General features: G+C 39.8%; 1 protein-coding gene across 1 annotated transcript in view; it reads right to left on the reverse strand.

Annotated features, from left to right (window-relative positions):
- Nucleotides 1-348: 348 nt before the first annotated feature.
- parp4 (poly (ADP-ribose) polymerase family, member 4) overlaps nt 349-18,583 on the reverse strand; it is a 40,913-nt gene continuing 22,678 nt past the window's right edge. The window contains 11 exon segments of the mRNA XM_047371113.1: nt 349-1,570; nt 3,154-3,286; nt 5,984-6,086; nt 7,031-7,097; nt 7,196-8,160; nt 10,524-10,571; nt 13,381-13,428; nt 16,245-16,292; nt 17,411-17,458; nt 17,932-17,994; nt 18,072-18,092. Of these exon segments, the coding sequence (XP_047227069.1) occupies nt 1,363-1,570; nt 3,154-3,286; nt 5,984-6,086; nt 7,031-7,097; nt 7,196-8,160; nt 10,524-10,571; nt 13,381-13,428; nt 16,245-16,292; nt 17,411-17,458; nt 17,932-17,994; nt 18,072-18,092 (1,752 nt within the window). The 3' untranslated portion in view covers nt 349-1,362.

Below are 18,583 nucleotides of genomic sequence, written 5' to 3' on the forward strand. Positions count from 1 at the left end.
ATGCCAAGCCAACTTTGTTTGTAAGCTCTTTTGAAACAGCACAATAGCTCAAAGCGCTATATAGTATAGGATATATACAGAGGAACAGTGTACACAGGCCTACTTGTAGACAACCACATATACATGTTTCTGTATATATGAACTCATCTATCCAAACATAAAAATATTCCTCAGAAGTGAGTTGCTGCCTCCAACCATTGCTGAGAAACTGCATTATTCTAGATTTAAATTCTTTAAGCTCTCTAAGCACAAACAACTGAGTTAAACAGAATAATTAAGTGCCATAATGGACAACTTTTGTAAATTATTCATAACTTCACATGGACAGAAAAAACCACAGAGATGAAGTTGATTTAAAATCCCTTTCAAAAAGGTTCATCAGTAGAAGTTTATTCATCAAAACGTTAAGTTATTAGAACAGATTCACATCAGGAGATGATTAAAAGCCACTGCAGGACCAGAAAGTCTGGTTGGTTCATTTCATTTCATTCTAAACTTTATTGATGTCATCGCCCAATGGTAATTCAAAAGAAACAGATTCACAAACCCATTCATAATTTTAGTCATTTAAAAATGATCCCAAAGACAAAATAAACACGTGTATAAAAACAAAACCACCAAACTTGGATAACTTTGGAAGATTTTCTTCACATAAAACCCAAATAAAGTGTTTAAAAGGCCTCTGAGAAGTTCTTGTCATAGATTATTTTTGTAATGTATATAAATGTTGCTTCAGGTTGACTGAAAATGTGTACTGAAAACTAAGTGTTACAACAGTTCTGAAAAATAAAGGAGGCACCTTAAACTGCTTAAACCTAATCGAGGAGCAAAACCGTAAATGATTTCAGATATCGGCTGATTTCACCCAGAAACCTGATCAGCTTTAGAACAGGACACCCTATGATAAACACGAAAACATGAATAAATGCCAGAAATGATAAAAGTCTCCCAAAGAACATAATTTTTAACTAATTTCGTTTGTTTATAAGAGGAAAAAAGTGCGTCGCCAAGGTTTGGCTTTCTGAATTTGTTAGGAAGGAAAATGTTTTTTTTTTTTTTACATTGTGGCTTTAATTATCTTCTCCAGTTTCTGATTAGCAGTTTTGTTTGTAATTGCAATAAAATATTTTTCCTCTAACACCATCTGTGTGTGTAATCTCATTAAAGCCATCTCATTTTAACTGCCGTTTACGTGCAGATGCATCTTCAAATGAAAATTCACCACAGGATCTTCTTCAGCTCTTCATACGTGCACATAAACACACAAGCTGAAGCAGATAAAACATTAAAAAAGCAACATGTTGATGGATACATACATTTGAACCTTATTTGGTCTCTTTCAGAAAAAGCTATCTCATCTCCTCAGTAGAGCAGCCGCGGTGAAGTGGTCTTCTGCAGGTCCAGACCGATGAGAGGCGAGAATGGGGGGAGGCGTTCAAAGCCCAGCAGCTGGCAGGTGGAGGACTCCCAGCTCCAACCGAACTCCAGCCGGCTGCAGATACACGGAAACTCACGGTCAGCCTTGCAAACCCATTCCACTGCCTTCTTCACCTGCTCCCAGCGCTCGGACCTGCAGGAAGAAAACGTCAAAGAATCGATTAATGATTCAGGAAAACTGACCTGGCAGCAAACATTCAGGTGGAGGAGCAGCTCGCCCTAGTTACACGCCATTAGAATTGAAGATGAGGAAAAATATCTGATCTTCTTTGTTCTGACCACATAATCAGAGGCTCATAGTTGGTCCCCTTCAATGGTCCAGTTGTTCTTCCTTATTGCAGGTTAAACCTGTCTTTAAATAAATTGGTTTTGGGTCTAGCTGTAAGCGCCTTTAGCTAAGATCATTTGAAAAAATGAAATTTATCAACAAATTTACAACTAAACAAATTAATCAGTCCCTTCTATGCTTTCCAGTCAGCTTTTACACCCATACAACAGCTCTGGTCAAAGCTTTAAAGAAAAATCCAGGGTTCACATTAAGGATCTGTGATCCAAAAAGTTGATTTCTAATTCAGCAAATCATTTTTGAAACCAGGTGGTGAGTCAGTTGACAGATTGGTCCCTTTCTTAACCCAAAAGTCAAAGACAAAATGCCAAAGGTCAGATTAAATGGTTTTAAAACAGATCATGGACCTTCCACCAGACATGGTGTTTGTTGTGGACATCCCACATTCTTTCCACTTAAGTCCACCAGGAGCACCACCAGATACTCCAAGCAGGCCACAGACAACATTTAGAACCGTACCTCCTGCAACCTGAAGCTGTAAAGGGGCGACCCACCCACTTACTGGGGATAAGTCCAAAGCCGAGATTATCCCCACCCCCACCCAACACTTCTCTCCCTGAGCAGTTCTAGAGTGGGAGAAAGCCCAGCCCATCTCCAGGAGTTGGGTTCTAGAGCTCAAGCTGTGCATGGAGGTGAGTCCAAATATACCGGGTATATATGACCGGGTCCGCACCCTCCCCTGCCACTCGGCTCACACTGCACCAGACTCTTTTTACAGCAGATGTTGGACCCACAAGGAGATTGCTTCCTGTTGCCTTTTCAGGATGTTCTCAGTGGAGCCCAGAGATCAAAGGCTCGATCAGCAGGCGCTCGCAGTCAAGCTCCCGGTAAACCTGTAGGTAGTAATGATGGTACACACAAAGATCCTTGACTTCTCCTTATAGCTTGGATCCCAGCGATATGAAGACAAGCCACCTTCAAGGAAACATCTCCAACATCAAACAAAAGGGCCATTTCCCCCAGATCTTGTTGAAGCTCTCCCAACATGTTCGGAAATGTTCCAAAACTTGTTTACATGCCTGCTGTTCTTCATGCTCCTCCCACGGTGGCCTGATTTGGATCAAAGCTCATGGTGCTGCTTACAGAGGGACCTCTGCAGCATTATAAACTCTGTCATATATGTTGATGCTTCACCTGGACCGCTGATTTCCTGTCAGGAATGCCGTCTGCTTCTGCTTTCTACAAGGTGATCTTGGTCCAGACCTTTTTTAATGAAGGTTCCACTGACTCACACAGCCTACTGGAATGGTTCAGATTGGTTATCATAAAAACTATTTTTATGAATTAGAATTTAATTTCCAGGTGACAGTAACGTTTGTGTTTCTGGGTTTTTGTCTCTTGTATTTTGCTGATGATGTTGTGGCTCCGACCTGGACTGTGACGGCTCCTTCAGGCAAAACAGACTCTGCAGCAGTTTTCCTTCTTCCAGCTTCTCCATCCTCATCAGCTGCAGAACCAGCAGAGTCGCCACCAGCTTCAGGATGTCTGCGTGGGCCTTCACACCTTTAACCCAAACATCCACACACAGTTTGGTTACAACACTGGAAAAAACCAAACCTAGACAACGACATTAAAATCACAAAGACGTTTAGTTTAATCTTTGCCTAAAAAATAAAAAGCATCATTAAGGGGTTTATACAAGATGTATATTTTAAAAATGTTGATCTAATTTCAGGAAGGGATGGATAAACAGTCATTTATTTGTTTGATGCAACTGGTCCGGTATTAATAAGAGATTATTAGATTGGCTTCTCTTTAACTCATCGGTTCCTCCGAGATCAGCTGATGTTGTAAAGGTAATATCTCTTTAAATCAAAATAAACTAAGATTGTGCTGCTTTTAATATACCACCTTATTTCTACAGCACTTAAAAAACATGACAGCTGACCAACGTGCTGTAGAAAACATGTTAAAACTAATAAAACAGCTGTGAGTTAATACATAGGAGCTAAAGAAAATGTTAAATAGTACAGGTACAACAGGTAAAAGATTAACACACAGATGACAACGTATATTTTGTTAAAGAGAAGAAAAGTTGTGTTTTTAAATGAGTTTCGAAACCAGAAAGAGATGGAGCCTGATGGACCTTCAGTGGCGGCTCGTTCCACATTTTAGGAGCTGAAACTGCAAAGTCCCGTCTCTGGATTTCTAAAATGTCTTCAGGACAGTCAAAACATTTAGTCAGCCAATCAGAGCACTCGATGGCATGTAAGAGTGATGCAGCGTTTTTTTACCAGCCGTGGACGTGAGAGGAAGGCCTGGCTGACTCTGATCAAGGAGAGTTACAATAATCACGGCATGACGGGATAACAGCATGGATCAGTGTCTCCAAGAAGCATCTAGACAGGAGCTTCATTTCTGACAGCCGCCTCGATTGACAGAACAAAGACAGCGTCGACATGGGAGTCGGGTCTTAGGCTGGGGTCCTTTTTCACACCTAAATTAGTGAAGCTGGATTTTTCATGTGGGGCCACAGAGGAAAAGTCAAAGGTAGGAAAACAGCTTTAGCCACTGAATTTAAAAGGCATGACCTCAGTGTTATTTTTTATTGGAATAAAGGATATTCAGTCCCATTCATCCCCTGGTGTCAACGAGACGATCAAGCAGAGGCTGGACAGAACCATTATGCTTTAAAGGGAAATAGATTTAGTGGCGCTTCACCTTAATGTGTAAAGTGTGTTGGACCACTTGTTTGCTGAATATTGGACCATTTACACGTTGCTGGACACCACCAGGCCTTCCGGCGTCATCGGCCATTTTGTATCCCAGTATAGTCTGCTACTACAAATCCCAGCGGACACTGCGGCTAATATGACGGGGCGTCCCAAGTGTGACGTCACAGGAAAGTATATAGAAAGGTGGCTTCTGTAAGGAGTTGCTTTTCACGTTGGAAACCGGACCAGCAACTGAAGCGCATCATTCTGGCGAAAAGGTCCCAAGTGGATTTTATTTATTCTTCCTGTTGGCCAACGAAAAATTCATGAAAGAAGTTTCTGGAATAAGAAGGCCAGAAATTTCACTTTGCCGATCGAAGACGTGAGTTTAACACGTAACAGAAGAAAAACCCTCACAGAGGTTTCAAGGAGACGGATCGCCACCTTGTTTTGTTCCAGTCGACTGTGGACGGATAGATCATATTTACCCCTTTCGCCAAAGGAGGCCATTGACCGCTCTTCTTGGGAGTTAACTGCGGACGCGCAGTAACTCCCCCTCCCCATTTTTCTCACTTGACTCGCTGCCCCAGAAGGAGACAACGACAAGTAAAATCCACCTTTTTTTTTTTTACTTCTTTATTAGAAATAGTCTGGGCATGATAGAGGATGTTTTAGTGCGATGTAGAATCGCCACTTATAGTCTAATGTGTTCTGAATTGTTTGTGCATGCAACCTTTTTTAAACTTGACTGCTGCTGTATTTCGGAGGCCGCCGAGTCTTGTTGTGTTTTCACTGTGCGAACACCTGCACACAGGTGCGCTGTGAGACTGGACTGTTGGAACAACCTTATGGTGAAAATCAACCATTTTCTTTGTCTTAAACCTCATGTTTTACTGGTTTGCCGCCAAAACGGTTTATGATTCTTTGTGTGAGCTGGTTTTACAACCTTGCTGGGGGGAAAGTTTATGACTGGCGCCCCTCTGAGCTGGAAGACCGCCTCTCCCACAAAACTCTGTTCAACACCATATTATTTGCCATATTATCACTTTTGCCATAACTGCTGGTTTGATTCCATACACACTGTCTGTTTTATTTTGTTTAGTCAGACATTTTACCCTTTTGTGTAGAACTTTGCATGTTTGATTAGGTGAAGATTATTGAATCGGAGAGTGAATTGTATCAGGCTGTCGGTTTAATAAATATTCACATAGATAAAGAGAAGTTGTTTGTGTTTATTTTGTGCAAGAGTGATTTGTCAGTCAAAATAAGGTCAAAGTTCCCCACGTTTTGGCAGAAACGGTTGATTAAACAGTGACATCTAGTAAAAGTTATCAATTATTACCGAGTATTTAACGGTTGTAATTATCAAAGGCTTTAGGCTACAATTACAACACCAGAAGACATCTCTGGTTTTGTTTCATAAATGAGGATTTTTGGTTAAGAAATAAATTTTCTCAAATTATGGTTTTAAATTATAATTATTGATAAACATTAATTAATTAATCAATAATCATAATCCTAACAAGTGAAAACAGTGAACACTCACCCAGAGAATGGATGCCTTTGTTCTTCAGGAACACGTTGGCAAACGAGTCTACGTTGAAATTGACCAGTTCTCCCAGCTCAATGGTCAACTCCCAGTATCCGTCCTGCAGCCCACAGATGCATGTCAGAAACCTCCTCATGGACAAGATTGACCTCAAGTTAGACCTCAGAAAGGCTGATAACATACTAAACTTTTCATCAGTCATGTCAGACATCCATTTTTCTTTAAGAAAACAGAAAGAAGATCAATTCTCTTAGAGAGAAATTGCATCGCTTAACTGATTATAAGTTGTGTGAAAACATCTATAAAAGCAGGAGTTTTGACAGCTCTGGAGTATTCAGGTTTGTGTTAACATGATGCCTAGAAAGAAAAACATTAGAAATGAGCTTAGAGAGCCAGGGAAGGGCAATTAGGCCACACCATCCTAGCTGAGGTCCATCATTATCACAAAATAAAAACATATGGGACAGCTGAGGATCCTCACAAGAGCTGAAGTCCCAGCAAATTCACCCTGAGGTCAGAGTGTGCAGTTCTCAGAGAAACAAAGGAAGAAGAGCTCTATCTTAGACTCTACAGCTCCACAGTTAGCACGTTAGATGTTAATAAGAGGACGGTAAAAAAAGAGGGAACAAGTATGGTTTGGTTGGAAAATCTGATGAAGTTTCTTGTCTTTAAAACAAGGTCATTAGGAGAACCGTGAACGTCTCTGCAAAGTATTCTAGAGTCAGATATGAGTCCCATCTCTCCGGCTGCTGAAGCCTGGCCCAAACTGGGCCATCAACATGAGAATAAGCCCAAACACAGCAGCTAATCTACAACAGAATGACTGAACAAATGGAGAAGGATCGAGGTGTTGCAGTGGCCCAGTCAAAGTCCAGACTTCAACCTAGTTGAAATGGTGTGGAGGGGCCTTGAGGGTTGTGCATGGCAGACATTTTTATTCCATAGTGAAATGTAAAATGAAGGAGATCTTTGTTGGATATTTATAAAACAAGTTTCTTTTCTGTGCTTCGGACCGATCCAACAGAGCAGGTAAAAACATCTTACTGCGTGCTGCAGATGGAAGATCTTTGTCCACTTCAGTCTCAGTTCTTCTGGGTCTGGATTGCTGGACCTACATCAAATAGCAGAAAAGACTCAATTTCAGGTAATAAGATAGAAATTATCACCTCAGTGCTTATAGAGCTAGAATGGTTTGTGTTTTCAACTCACTCAAAGAATGGCTGACATGGTTGCATCGCTTCTGATGCTCTACCCCCACCACCAGAAGATAAATCCAGGATACAAGCCTGGTTCATCTGATATAATATGGGAATGGGAGGAGGAGGAATATTTGCAGCTTGAAGACTGTCAGAACACCTGGCAGGTGGAGGAGGAGGCGGAGGAGCTGAAAAGGAATGAACCTCATGGAGACGATCAGAAAAAATGGCAGACAATGTTAATTGACTACCTAATTTGCTTTTTTGCAAAGGGGATTGGACTTCCAAGACTGTTCTGTGGTCTACAGAACTTTGAATCTCTTTAGAAGATACATTCGTATGATCTAGGTTTACAGAAGACTTGCGTAAAGCTCTATGGCTTTGCTTTATTGAAGCAAAACCAAAGGAGGATGGGCACCTGGAACTAGGAGCTTCTGCTGCGTAACTGAACCCGATTGATGCTGGAGAAGCAGAACTAAGTGCTGGGGTTGCAGAGCCAAACTGAAATTGTGCTGGCTGTGTTAAACCAGCAGCAATAAAAGGTGGGGGGACCTGGGGTGCAGCACCAAAAGGTGGAGGGACCTGGGGTGCAGTACCAAAAGGTGGAGGGACCTGGGGAGCAGTACCAAGAACAGTACCAAAAGCAGTACCAAAAAGTGAGCCCTGGAGTGGAGAAGCATTAATTGAGGGGAGCTTTGGTGCAGAATCAACACGTCTCAAAGACTTCTTGAGCCCAAAGAGTCCAGAGGCGGAAGTGAATGCAGACTGAAGATTGATGGGAGGTGGGGGTGCAGCATCGCAGAGTGGAAGGACCTCGGATGCAGAACCCAAACATAAAGAGACCTGGGGTGCAGCACCAGTACACACTGAAAATAACCCAGTGGGTGCTGGGAGTCCTAAACTAAAAGGTCTGCCAGAAGAACCCAAGCCCGTGGAACAACTCCTCGTTGAATAACCAGGAAATGTGATGTTTTTAGGCTGCAACAGAGAAATTCAGAAACATGAACAATCTCATTATGCTGCTCAGACCGAACCTTTTAAATGTTTATTTTCTCTAAAACATTTTTTACTTAAGGTACCTAAAGCTGGTTTATACCCTCATTTAGAATCCTCAAAGACAAAATGGATTCAGTAAGAAACAGAACATGGTTACCATCAGTAGGGGACGTATATTATCACACTTGAATATTTCAGATCAGAAACCCTGAATAAATACAAAATACTGTTTTCAATTTTTTGTTTAATTTATTAAGAGAAACTAACCTGGACCAGTATGAACAATTCTTAAATCATAAATGATCAGTTAATTCATCTTTGGTTTAATTTCCACAGCCAGGCCTGATTAATGCCAGACCTCTAGATTCCAGAAATCACTTAAACAGAAGCTGTATGACAACACCGTTCGCTAAAACATCTAAAAAGCCACATATCATGCCCCAAACTAAAGAAACTCACATTTACTAGTCTGGAAAGTGTTTTCTAAGACTTTGGGACTCCAGCAACAACAGGAAGCATCATTATCCACAATACAGAAAACATGAAACAATGAACCTTCCCAGGAGCGGTCGACCTGGTTCAATTACTCTAGGAGTAATTTAGATGACTAATCCGGTAGGTCACAGAAGAACACAACTTCTAAAGCTCTGCAGGGCTTAAGGTCAGAGTTCATGATTCAACAAAAGTAACAGATTGGGCAGAAATAGCCCCCATTATAGAGTTTAGAGGTGAAAACCACTGAAGACCAAAAGAACAAAAAGACCCATCTCACATTTGGCAAAATGCATGTTGATGATGTTCAAAACCTTTGGGAAAATCTTCGGTAGATTAACGAGACTACAAGATCAACAAAAGGTTCAAGCACACAACTAAAAGAGCTTTTAAGACAAAGTAAATATAGTCAAACATGGTGGTGGTAGAGTGAAGGTCTGGGGCTACTTCTTCAGGACATGGATTACTCACCATAATTCACAGGAACCAAACTGAGTTGGACCATGGACTCGTCTCAAAGCTGCAGGACACAGACCCTCGAGGACTATAGTTCACTACACCTCTGCCAAGGAGCCATGAATTCTGTACTACAGAAGAAAATCTTCAAGGAGAAAATCCGTCCATCTGTTCGTAACTTTGAACTCAATAATTAAATTAAATTAAATCATCTTTATTGGTCATTGCACATGTACATTACAACGAAATCTGTCGTCTGCATTTAACCCATCCCTTATAGGGAGCAGTGGGCTGCCATTATGCGGCGCCCAGGGAGCAATCTGGGGCTAAGGGTCTTGCTCAGGGACCGTCAGGGGCAGTCTGTGGGATACGAACCCGGCCCCTTGTGTCCCCTCCGGAACACAAACCTCCTGTTCTAACCACTAGGCCCCACTCCCCCCATAGTAGTACTCTGGTAAGAAAGCAGGATGACGATTTGAAGCAAATCAGAAAGTTCAAGTCCAAATGGCTCGAAACAACTTCAATAACAAAAATATAAATGAAGTCTGGACTTTGTTCCTTTAGGAATGCTCTGACCTGACGTTATATAGGCTGTTGATGCTCATAAGCCCTGCAATGCTGCTAAATTAAAAACATCTGCAGAGCAGAGTCAACAGCGATGTGAACGACTCATCGCCTGTTACCAAGAAGCCGCGATGCCAGATGTTGCTGCAAAGGTTGGCTCAACCATTTATCAGGTTTAAAGGGGTGATAACGTTTCACACAGCCTGGTTGGTTTGGAAGTATTAATTTCACTCAATAAATTAAGTTATCATTTGAAAACTGTTTTAATTACTCTGGTTATCTTTGACATAACATTGGTTTGATGAGCCGAAACATTCAAGTGAGACAAATAAGCAAAAACTAAAGAAATCTGAAGGGGCAAAATGTTCACTGAACTTTGTGCTTTCAATTAGTAACATTATTTACAAAAATATCCAATCAGTCTCCAATTATCAAAGTAAATGATTTGGACAAACAATTTCTCTGATATAACCCATAATAATCATATAAGTATTGGACTATTAATTGTCTGGTACAGCTTAATCTGATCCACTGAAACACAGCTTGAAACTGGAATAAAGTTCTGTACCGGATCTGAGCCTCGGTGGGAGATAAAATGTTGTTTGTTGCGGTTTTTGTTCCTCTAAGATACCAAACATGGAGTTAGCCGTTTCTAGTTGGAGTTCTTGTTCAACATTTGTTTTGGAGCAGCTAATGGACCGAACCAAACATCCCTTTTAAAAGGAATATTAAATACTGCTACCAAGAAATATTTATTCAGCAAAGCTCCAATTAAAGAGACTTGAAGATAAATGAGATCCCAGCTCTGCTCTGAGGAACTCTGTCATTCTTACCTCAGATTCATCACGTTCTGCAGCCTCAGCAAGAGAGTGACCGTCAGTCTGTAAATAAAACACAGAACATGCAGGTTCCAGTACTGTTGTCCAACACTTCATCTCAGTAAAGGTTTGCAGAACTAAAACTTAGAGCAATACAACACAATCCAAACATAAGAAGCGTTTAGCAAGGAGTTTATCAGCATCGCTGCCTGATCCTCATTGGTTCAGAGCCTCATACTGGTGTGGTACTTACATGGTGCCTATGGAGTACTTGGAGGTACCTCGGGAATGGGCTCCATTACATAGTTTTTATTAGGTAGGTGTTAGATATTATAGGGTTGTTTTTGAAAATAAACCAAATACTACACACTTTCACGTTGTTCTTACTTTATAATAACAAAACTATATACTATTTTCCCATTACTATAAATGCCCAATAGCACTGAGCTTTACATGCGTCAAATTCATCTAAATATTAGAAAATATGCAGAAAACAAGATTAAATTGGTGCCTTTAGCTACTTTTAATATCAGTCACACCCGTTAAGTATTCTGTACATATGTACATTGTATCGTGTAGGAACTCTCACATGTACCCTGTAAGTACTCTGTGACCCCCCTGGAAGTACTATGCAGGTACCCTGCAGGAACCCTGAAGCAGAATGCACACATCCTGTAAGTAGGGAGACTGGGTCAGATGTAACACTTGCAATTGCTCCAATCAGAAAGAAGTCAGGAAACATGTGATTCTCTCTGCACATGCTCAGTTTAGTCTATAGTACATGTGAAGAACTAGCATCTTGCAGCAGACATATAAAAAGTAGTGAGCAAAAACATAATTTGATTACATTTCCTACTTTATAGTTGAACTTGTTACACTTAAATTGTGTTGATTCTGTGTGTGATTACTTATCTTTTATATAGATTATTAGCCCTAATGTTTTACCTGCTAGCTGCAAAACAAACTAGTTCATCAGCAAAGCACTCTGGGACAGTTGGAACAAAATTACTAGGGGTGTTGTGTAACATTTTAATCATTGTTACAACTTACTCTGAGATAAATTTGGTACCGTCATGAATAAAATTAATTTAATTCCAGCATGCCCAGGACTTGGAAGAGAAGGACTGACATGGGTGGGCCTCTAAATATTTGGAGAAACCATCAAGAGACGTGAAAGTTCAGGGAAAGTCGGTTAAACAATGTTATTAAAAATAGTTATAGGATTGTTCTTTACTGACCTCGCTGGCTGACAATTGGACACACACACACATACACAGGAGATATTGTCATCAGCACACACACACTACAAAACTAAAGAAAATAGGCCTGTCACCACTGTCTGATACTGACTGACAAACTGGGGACATGCACACACACACACACACACACACACACACATCCGTGTTTTACTATCTTTATGAGGACGTTTCGGTTACTTCCATTGACTTCCATTCATTTTCCTTGATTTTTAGTGCCTAACCCTGACCCTAACAATAACTCAATTCATACCCTAGTCCTAAACCTAACCCCTGTCCCAAGAACGGAATTTGAAAAAGTGAGGAAAATGTCACCAGGAAAATGTCCTCACTTTGCGATAAAAATACGACAGATGGTTCTCACTCAGCAACAAGTACAAGAACACACACACACACACACCCTGAGTTGTCGGAGCCTGTGTATGTTCGCACATTTTTTCATTTTGTGGTATTTGTGAATGACGATGGAGAGAAACACATTTATGGTTTATTGTTAAAGCCAGTGCACAGTTGAAGCTTTTGTTTTGTTATTAGAAATGTTAAAATTTTAATAAAGCTTATTGTTTTGTGGGACCACATGGCCTGCATTATACGGTTACATAGCTTATGTATTAGCATAGCGTCATAGACAGACAAATGCACTACATTCAGTTTGTGTACATTTGCTAATGTTTTTCTTTTAAATCTTAAAATTATAAGCTTTCTGTGCCTTAATTCATTGTGAAAGTTCTTATTTTATGATCTTACAATTAATCCTGATGTATTTTAAAACTGACCCAGACTGTGGGGTAAATTCCAACATTTTTACTCCTTGTGTTTGAGACCAATCCATGGATTTTCTGTTTGAGTTGCTTAAACAGTTTAAACTCAGTGGATTAAAAGAGGTTGGTGTTAGATAACGAAATGTCCAAAATGTTACAATTATCCCTAGTCTCCCTACTCATGCAGGTACCCTTGATGTGTCCTATAGGCACCATCTACATACTCTGCACAAGTAATGTTTTTTTTTTAATGCACCACCTTTCCCACACACAGAAAATATGTCATAATCACACCATGTAAGTATCCCTATAAGTATTCTGTAAGTACCCAGTAGGTACCGGGTTCGTTACCCATTTAAGGTTCCCTTAAATACCTATAAATCTATTTTCACTGAACTTTGTGCTTTCAATTAGTAACATTATTTACAAAAATATCCAATCAGTCTCCAATTATCAAAGTAAATTATTTTGACAAACAATTTCTCTGATATAACCCATAATAATCATATAAGTATTGGACCATTAATTGTCTGGTACAGCTTAATCTGATCCACTGAAACACAGCTTGAAACTGGAATAAAGTTCTGTACCGGGTCTGAGCCTCGGTGGGAGATAAAATGTTGTTTGTTGCGGTTTTTGTTCCTCTAAGATACCAAACATGGAGTTAGCCGTTTCTAGTTGGAGTTCTTGTTCAACATTTGTTTTGGAGCAGCTAATGGACCGAACCAAACATCCCTTTTAAAAGGAATATTAAATACTGCTACCAAGAAATATTTATTCAGCAAAGCTCCAATTAAAGAGACTTGAAGATAAATGAGATCCCAGCTCTGCTCTGAGGAACTCTGTCATTCTTACCTCAGATTCATCAAGTTCTGCAGCCTCAGCAAGAGAGTGACCGTCAGTCTGTAAATAAAACACAGAACATGCAGGTTCCAGTACTGTTGTCCAACACTTCATCTCAGTAAAGGTTTGCAGAACTAAAACTTAGAGCAATACAACACAATCCAAACATAAGAAGCGTTTAGCAAGGAGTTTATCAGCATCGCTGCCTGATCCTCATTGGTTCAGAGCCTCATACTGGTGTGGTACTTACATGGTGCCTATGGAGTACTTGGAAGTACCTCAGGAATGGGCTCCATTACATAGTTTTTATTAGGTAGGTGTTAGATATTATAGGGTTGTTTTTGAAAATAAACCAAATACTACACACTTTCACGTTGTTCTTACTTTATAATAACAAAACTATATACTATTTTCCCATTACTATAAATGCCCAATAGCACTGAGCTTTACATGCGTCAAATTCATCTAAATATTAGAAAATATGCAGAAAACAAGATTAAATTGGTGCCTTTAGCTACTTTTAATATCAGTCACACCCGTTAAGTATTCTGTACATATGTACATTGTATCGTGTAGGAACTCTCACATGTACCCTGTAAGTACTCTGTGACCCCCCTGGAAGTACTATGCAGGTACCCTGCAGGAACCCTGAAGCAGAATGCACACATCCTGTAAGTAGGGAGACTGGGTCAGATGTAACACTTGCAATTGCTCCAATCAGAAAGAAGTCAGGAAACATGTGATTCTCTCTGCACATGCTCAGTTTAGTCTATAGTACATGTGAAGAACTAGCATCTTGCAGCAGACATATAAAAAGTAGTGAGCAAAAACATAATTTGATTACATTTCCTACTTTATAGTTGAACTTGTTACACTTAAATTGTGTTGATTCTGTGTGTGATTACTTATCTTTTATATAGATTATTAGCCCTAATGTTTTACCTGCTAGCTGCAAAACAAACTAGTTCATCAGCAAAGCACTCTGGGACAGTTGGAACAAAATTACTAGGGGTGTTGTGTAACATTTTAATCATTGTTACAACTTACTCTGAGATAAATTTGGTACCGTCATGAATAAAATGAATTTATTCCAGCATGCCCAGGACTTGGAAGAGAAGGACTGACATGGGTGGGCCTCTAAATATTTGGAGAAACCATCAAGAGACGTGAAAGTTCAGGGAAAGTCGGTTAAACAATGTTATTAAAAATAGTTATAGGATTGTTCTTTACTGACCTCGCTGGCTGACAATTGGACACACACACACATACACAGGAGATATTGTCATCAGCACACACACACTACAAAACTAAAGAAAATAGGCCTGTCACCACTGTCTGATACTGACTGACAAACTGGGGACACACACACACACACACACACACACACACATCCGTGTTTTACTATCTTTATGAGGACGTTTCGGTTACTTCCATTGACTTCCATTCATTTTCCTTGATTTTTAGAGCCTAACCCTGACCCTAACACTAACCCAAACAATAACTCAATTCATACCCTAGTCCTAAACCTAACCCCTGTCCCAAGAACGGAATTTGAAAAAGTGAGGAAAATGTCACCAGGAAAATGTCCTCACTTTGCGATAAAAATACGACAGATGGTTCTCACTCAGCAACAAGTACAAGAACACACACACACACACACCCTGAGTTGTCGGAGCCTGTGTATGTTCGCACATTTTTTCATTTTGTGGTATTTGTGAATGACGATGGAGAGAAACACATTTATGGTTTATTGTTAAAGCCAGTGCACAGTTGAAGCTTTTGTTTTGTTATTAGAAATGTTAAAATTTTAATAAAGCTTATTGTTTTGTGGGACCACATGGCCTGCATTATACGGTTACATAGCTTATGTATTAACATAGCGTCATAGACAGACAAATGCACTACATTCAGTTTGTGTACATTTGCTAATGTTTTTCTTTTAAATCTTAAAATTATAAGCTTTCAGTGCCTTAATTCATTGTGAAAGTTCTTATTTTATGATCTTACAATTAATCCTGATGTATTTTAAAACTGACCCAGACTGTGGGGTAAATTCCAACATTTTTACTCCTTGTGTTTGAGACCAATCCATGGATTTTCTGTTTGAGTTGCTTAAACAGTTTAAACTCAGTGGATTAAAAGAGGTTGGTGTTAGATAACGAAATGTCCAAAATGTTACAATTATCCCTAGTCTCCCTACTCATGCAGGTACCCTTGATGTGTCCTATAGGCACCATCTACATACTCTGCACAAGTAATGTTTTTTTTTTAATGCACCACCTTTCCCACACACAGAAAATATGTCATAATCACACCATGTAAGTATCCCTATAAGTATTCTGTAAGTACCCAGTAGGTACCGGGTTCGTTACCCATTTAAGGTTCCCTTAAATACCTATAAATCTATTTTCACTGAACTTTGTGCTTTCAATTAGTAACATTATTTACAAAAATATCCAATCAGTCTCCAATTATCAAAGTAAATTATTTTGACAAACAATTTCTCTGATATAACCCATAATAATCATATAAGTATTGGACTATTAATTGTCTGGTACAGCTTAATCTGATCCACTGAAACACAGCTTGAAACTGGAATAAAGTTCTGTACCGGATCTGAGCCTCGGTGGGAGATAAAATGTTGTTTGTTGCGGTTTTTGTTCCTCTAAGATACCAAACATGGAGTTAGCCGTTTCTAGTTGGAGTTCTTGTTCAACATTTGTTTTGGAGCAGCTAATGGACCGAACCAAACATCCCTTTTAAAAGGAATATTAAATACTGCTACCAAGAAATATTTATTCAGCAAAGCTCCAATTAAAGAGACTTGAAGAGAAATGAGATCCCAGCTCTGCTCTGAGGAACTCTGTCATTCTTACCTCAGATTCATCACGTTCTGCAGCCTCAGCAAGAGAGTGACCGTCAGTCTGTAAATAAAACACAGAACATGCAGGTTCCAGTACTGTTGTCCAACACTTCATCTCAGTAAAGGTTTGCAGAACTAAAACTTAGAGGATACGAACCCGGCCCCTTGTGTCCCCTCCGGAACACAAACCTCCTGTTCTAACCACTAGGCCCCACTCCCCCCATAGTAGTACTCTGGTAAGAAAGCAGGATGACGATTTGAAGCAAATCAGAAAGTTCAAGTCCAAATGGCTCGAAACAACTTCAATAACAAAAATATAAATGAAGTCTGGACTTTGTTCCTTTAGGAATGCTCTGACCTGACGTTATATAGGCTGTTGATGCTCATAAGCCCTGCAATGCTGCTAAATTAAAAACATCTGCAGAGCAGAGTCAACAGCGATGTGAACGACTCATCGCCTGTTACCAAGAAGCCGCGATGCAAGATGTTGCTGCAAAGGTTGGCTCAACCATTTATCAGGTTTAAAGGGGTGATAACGTTTCACACAGCCTGGTTGGTTTGGAAGTATTAATTTCACTCAATAAATAAAATTATCATTTGAAAACTGTTTTAATTACTCTGGTTATCTTTGACATAACATTGGTTTGATGAGCCGAAACATTCAAGTGAGACAAATAAGCAAAAACTAAAGAAATCTGAAGGGGCAAAATGTTCACTGAACTTTGTGCTTTCAATTAGTAACATTATTTACAAAAATATCCAATCAGTCTCCAATTATCAAAGTAAATGATTTGGACAATCAATTTCTCTGATATAACCCATAATAATCATATAAGTATTGGACCATTAATTGTCTGGTACAGCTTAATCTGATCCACTGAAACACAGCTTGAAACTGGAATAAAGTTCTGTACCGGATCTGAGCCTCGGTGGGAGATAAAATGTTGTTTGTTGCGGTTTTTGTTCCTCTAAGATACCAAACATGGAGTTAGCCGTTTCTAGTTGGAGTTCTTGTTCAACATTTGTTTTGGAGCAGCTAATGGACCGAACCAAACATCCCTTTTAAAAGGAATATTAAATACTGCTACCAAGAAATATTTATTCAGCAAAGCTCCAATTAAAGAGACTTGAAGATAAATGAGATCCCAGCTCTGCTCTGAGGAACTCTGTCATTCTTACCTCAGATTCATCACGTTCTGCAGCCTCAGCAAGAGAGTGACCGTCAGTCTGTAAATAAAACACAGAACATGCAGGTTCCAGTACTGTTGTCCAACACTTCATCTCAGTAAAGGTTTGCAGAACTAAAACTTAGAGCAATACAACACAATCCAAACATAAGAAGCGTTTAGCAAGGAGTTTATCAGCATCGCTGCCTGATCCTCATTGGTTCAGAGCCTCATACTGGTGTGGTACTTACATGGTGCCTATGGAGTACTTGGAGGTACCTCAGGAATGGACTGCGTTACGTAGTTATTAGGTAGGTGTTAGGTATTATAAAGCTGCAGATTGTTTTTCAAAATAAAACAAATACTACACACTTTAACGTAGTTCTTACTTTATAATAAATCTAAAAGTACCCTGTCTGTACTGTATACCCATAGGTACTTATGGAGGTAAGTACTCTGTATGTACTGTTCAAGTTTCCTGTATTTTTCCCATAAGTACCCTGAGAGTATGTTACAAGTACTCCAAAGTTTTACCCAATGATCTGGACTGGTGACAGCAGCTTCCTCATATGTATCGTCAAAGAAGTCAAGGCCCATCTGTAGAGAAACAGAACATTTAAGTTCCAGTATTTTTATCTATCATTTTTTCAATGTAAAATATATATTGAACAAACCTTAGAGGCAAACACAGACATCTGATCATGTTGAAGGGAGATAAACAGCTCCAGGGCAGGAGGAATGAAGCAGGGCTCATTAGTTCAGAGCAGAAAAGATTATAAACTTGAGTGATGGAAAAAAGAAGTTAACTTCCTCTCTGTTCACATGGAGGAAAAAAGTCCACTCATCTCAAACCCCCAGTGAGTCGTGGCAGATGGCCGCTCACACTGAGCCTAGTTCTGGTTCTGCTGGAGGTTTCTTCCCGTTAAAAGGGAGTTTTTCCTCTCCACTGTCGCTACATGCATGCTCAGTATGAGGGATTGCTGCAAAGTCAACGCCAGTGACTGTCCACTGTCTCTACATGCTCATCCAGGAGGAGTGAATGCTGCAAGTCACTGACTGGATGCAATCTGCTGGGTTTCCTCAGATAGAAAAACTTTTAACAGCGTTAAATAAACTGAATTGTTTGTTTGATAATTAGCATTAATTGGAATGTATGTACCTGACTTGAAATCTGTATGATTCCAAG

Source organism: Girardinichthys multiradiatus, chromosome 7 (genome assembly GCF_021462225.1).
Source record: "Girardinichthys multiradiatus isolate DD_20200921_A chromosome 7, DD_fGirMul_XY1, whole genome shotgun sequence".
Taxonomy (NCBI): domain Eukaryota; kingdom Metazoa; phylum Chordata; class Actinopteri; order Cyprinodontiformes; family Goodeidae; genus Girardinichthys; species Girardinichthys multiradiatus.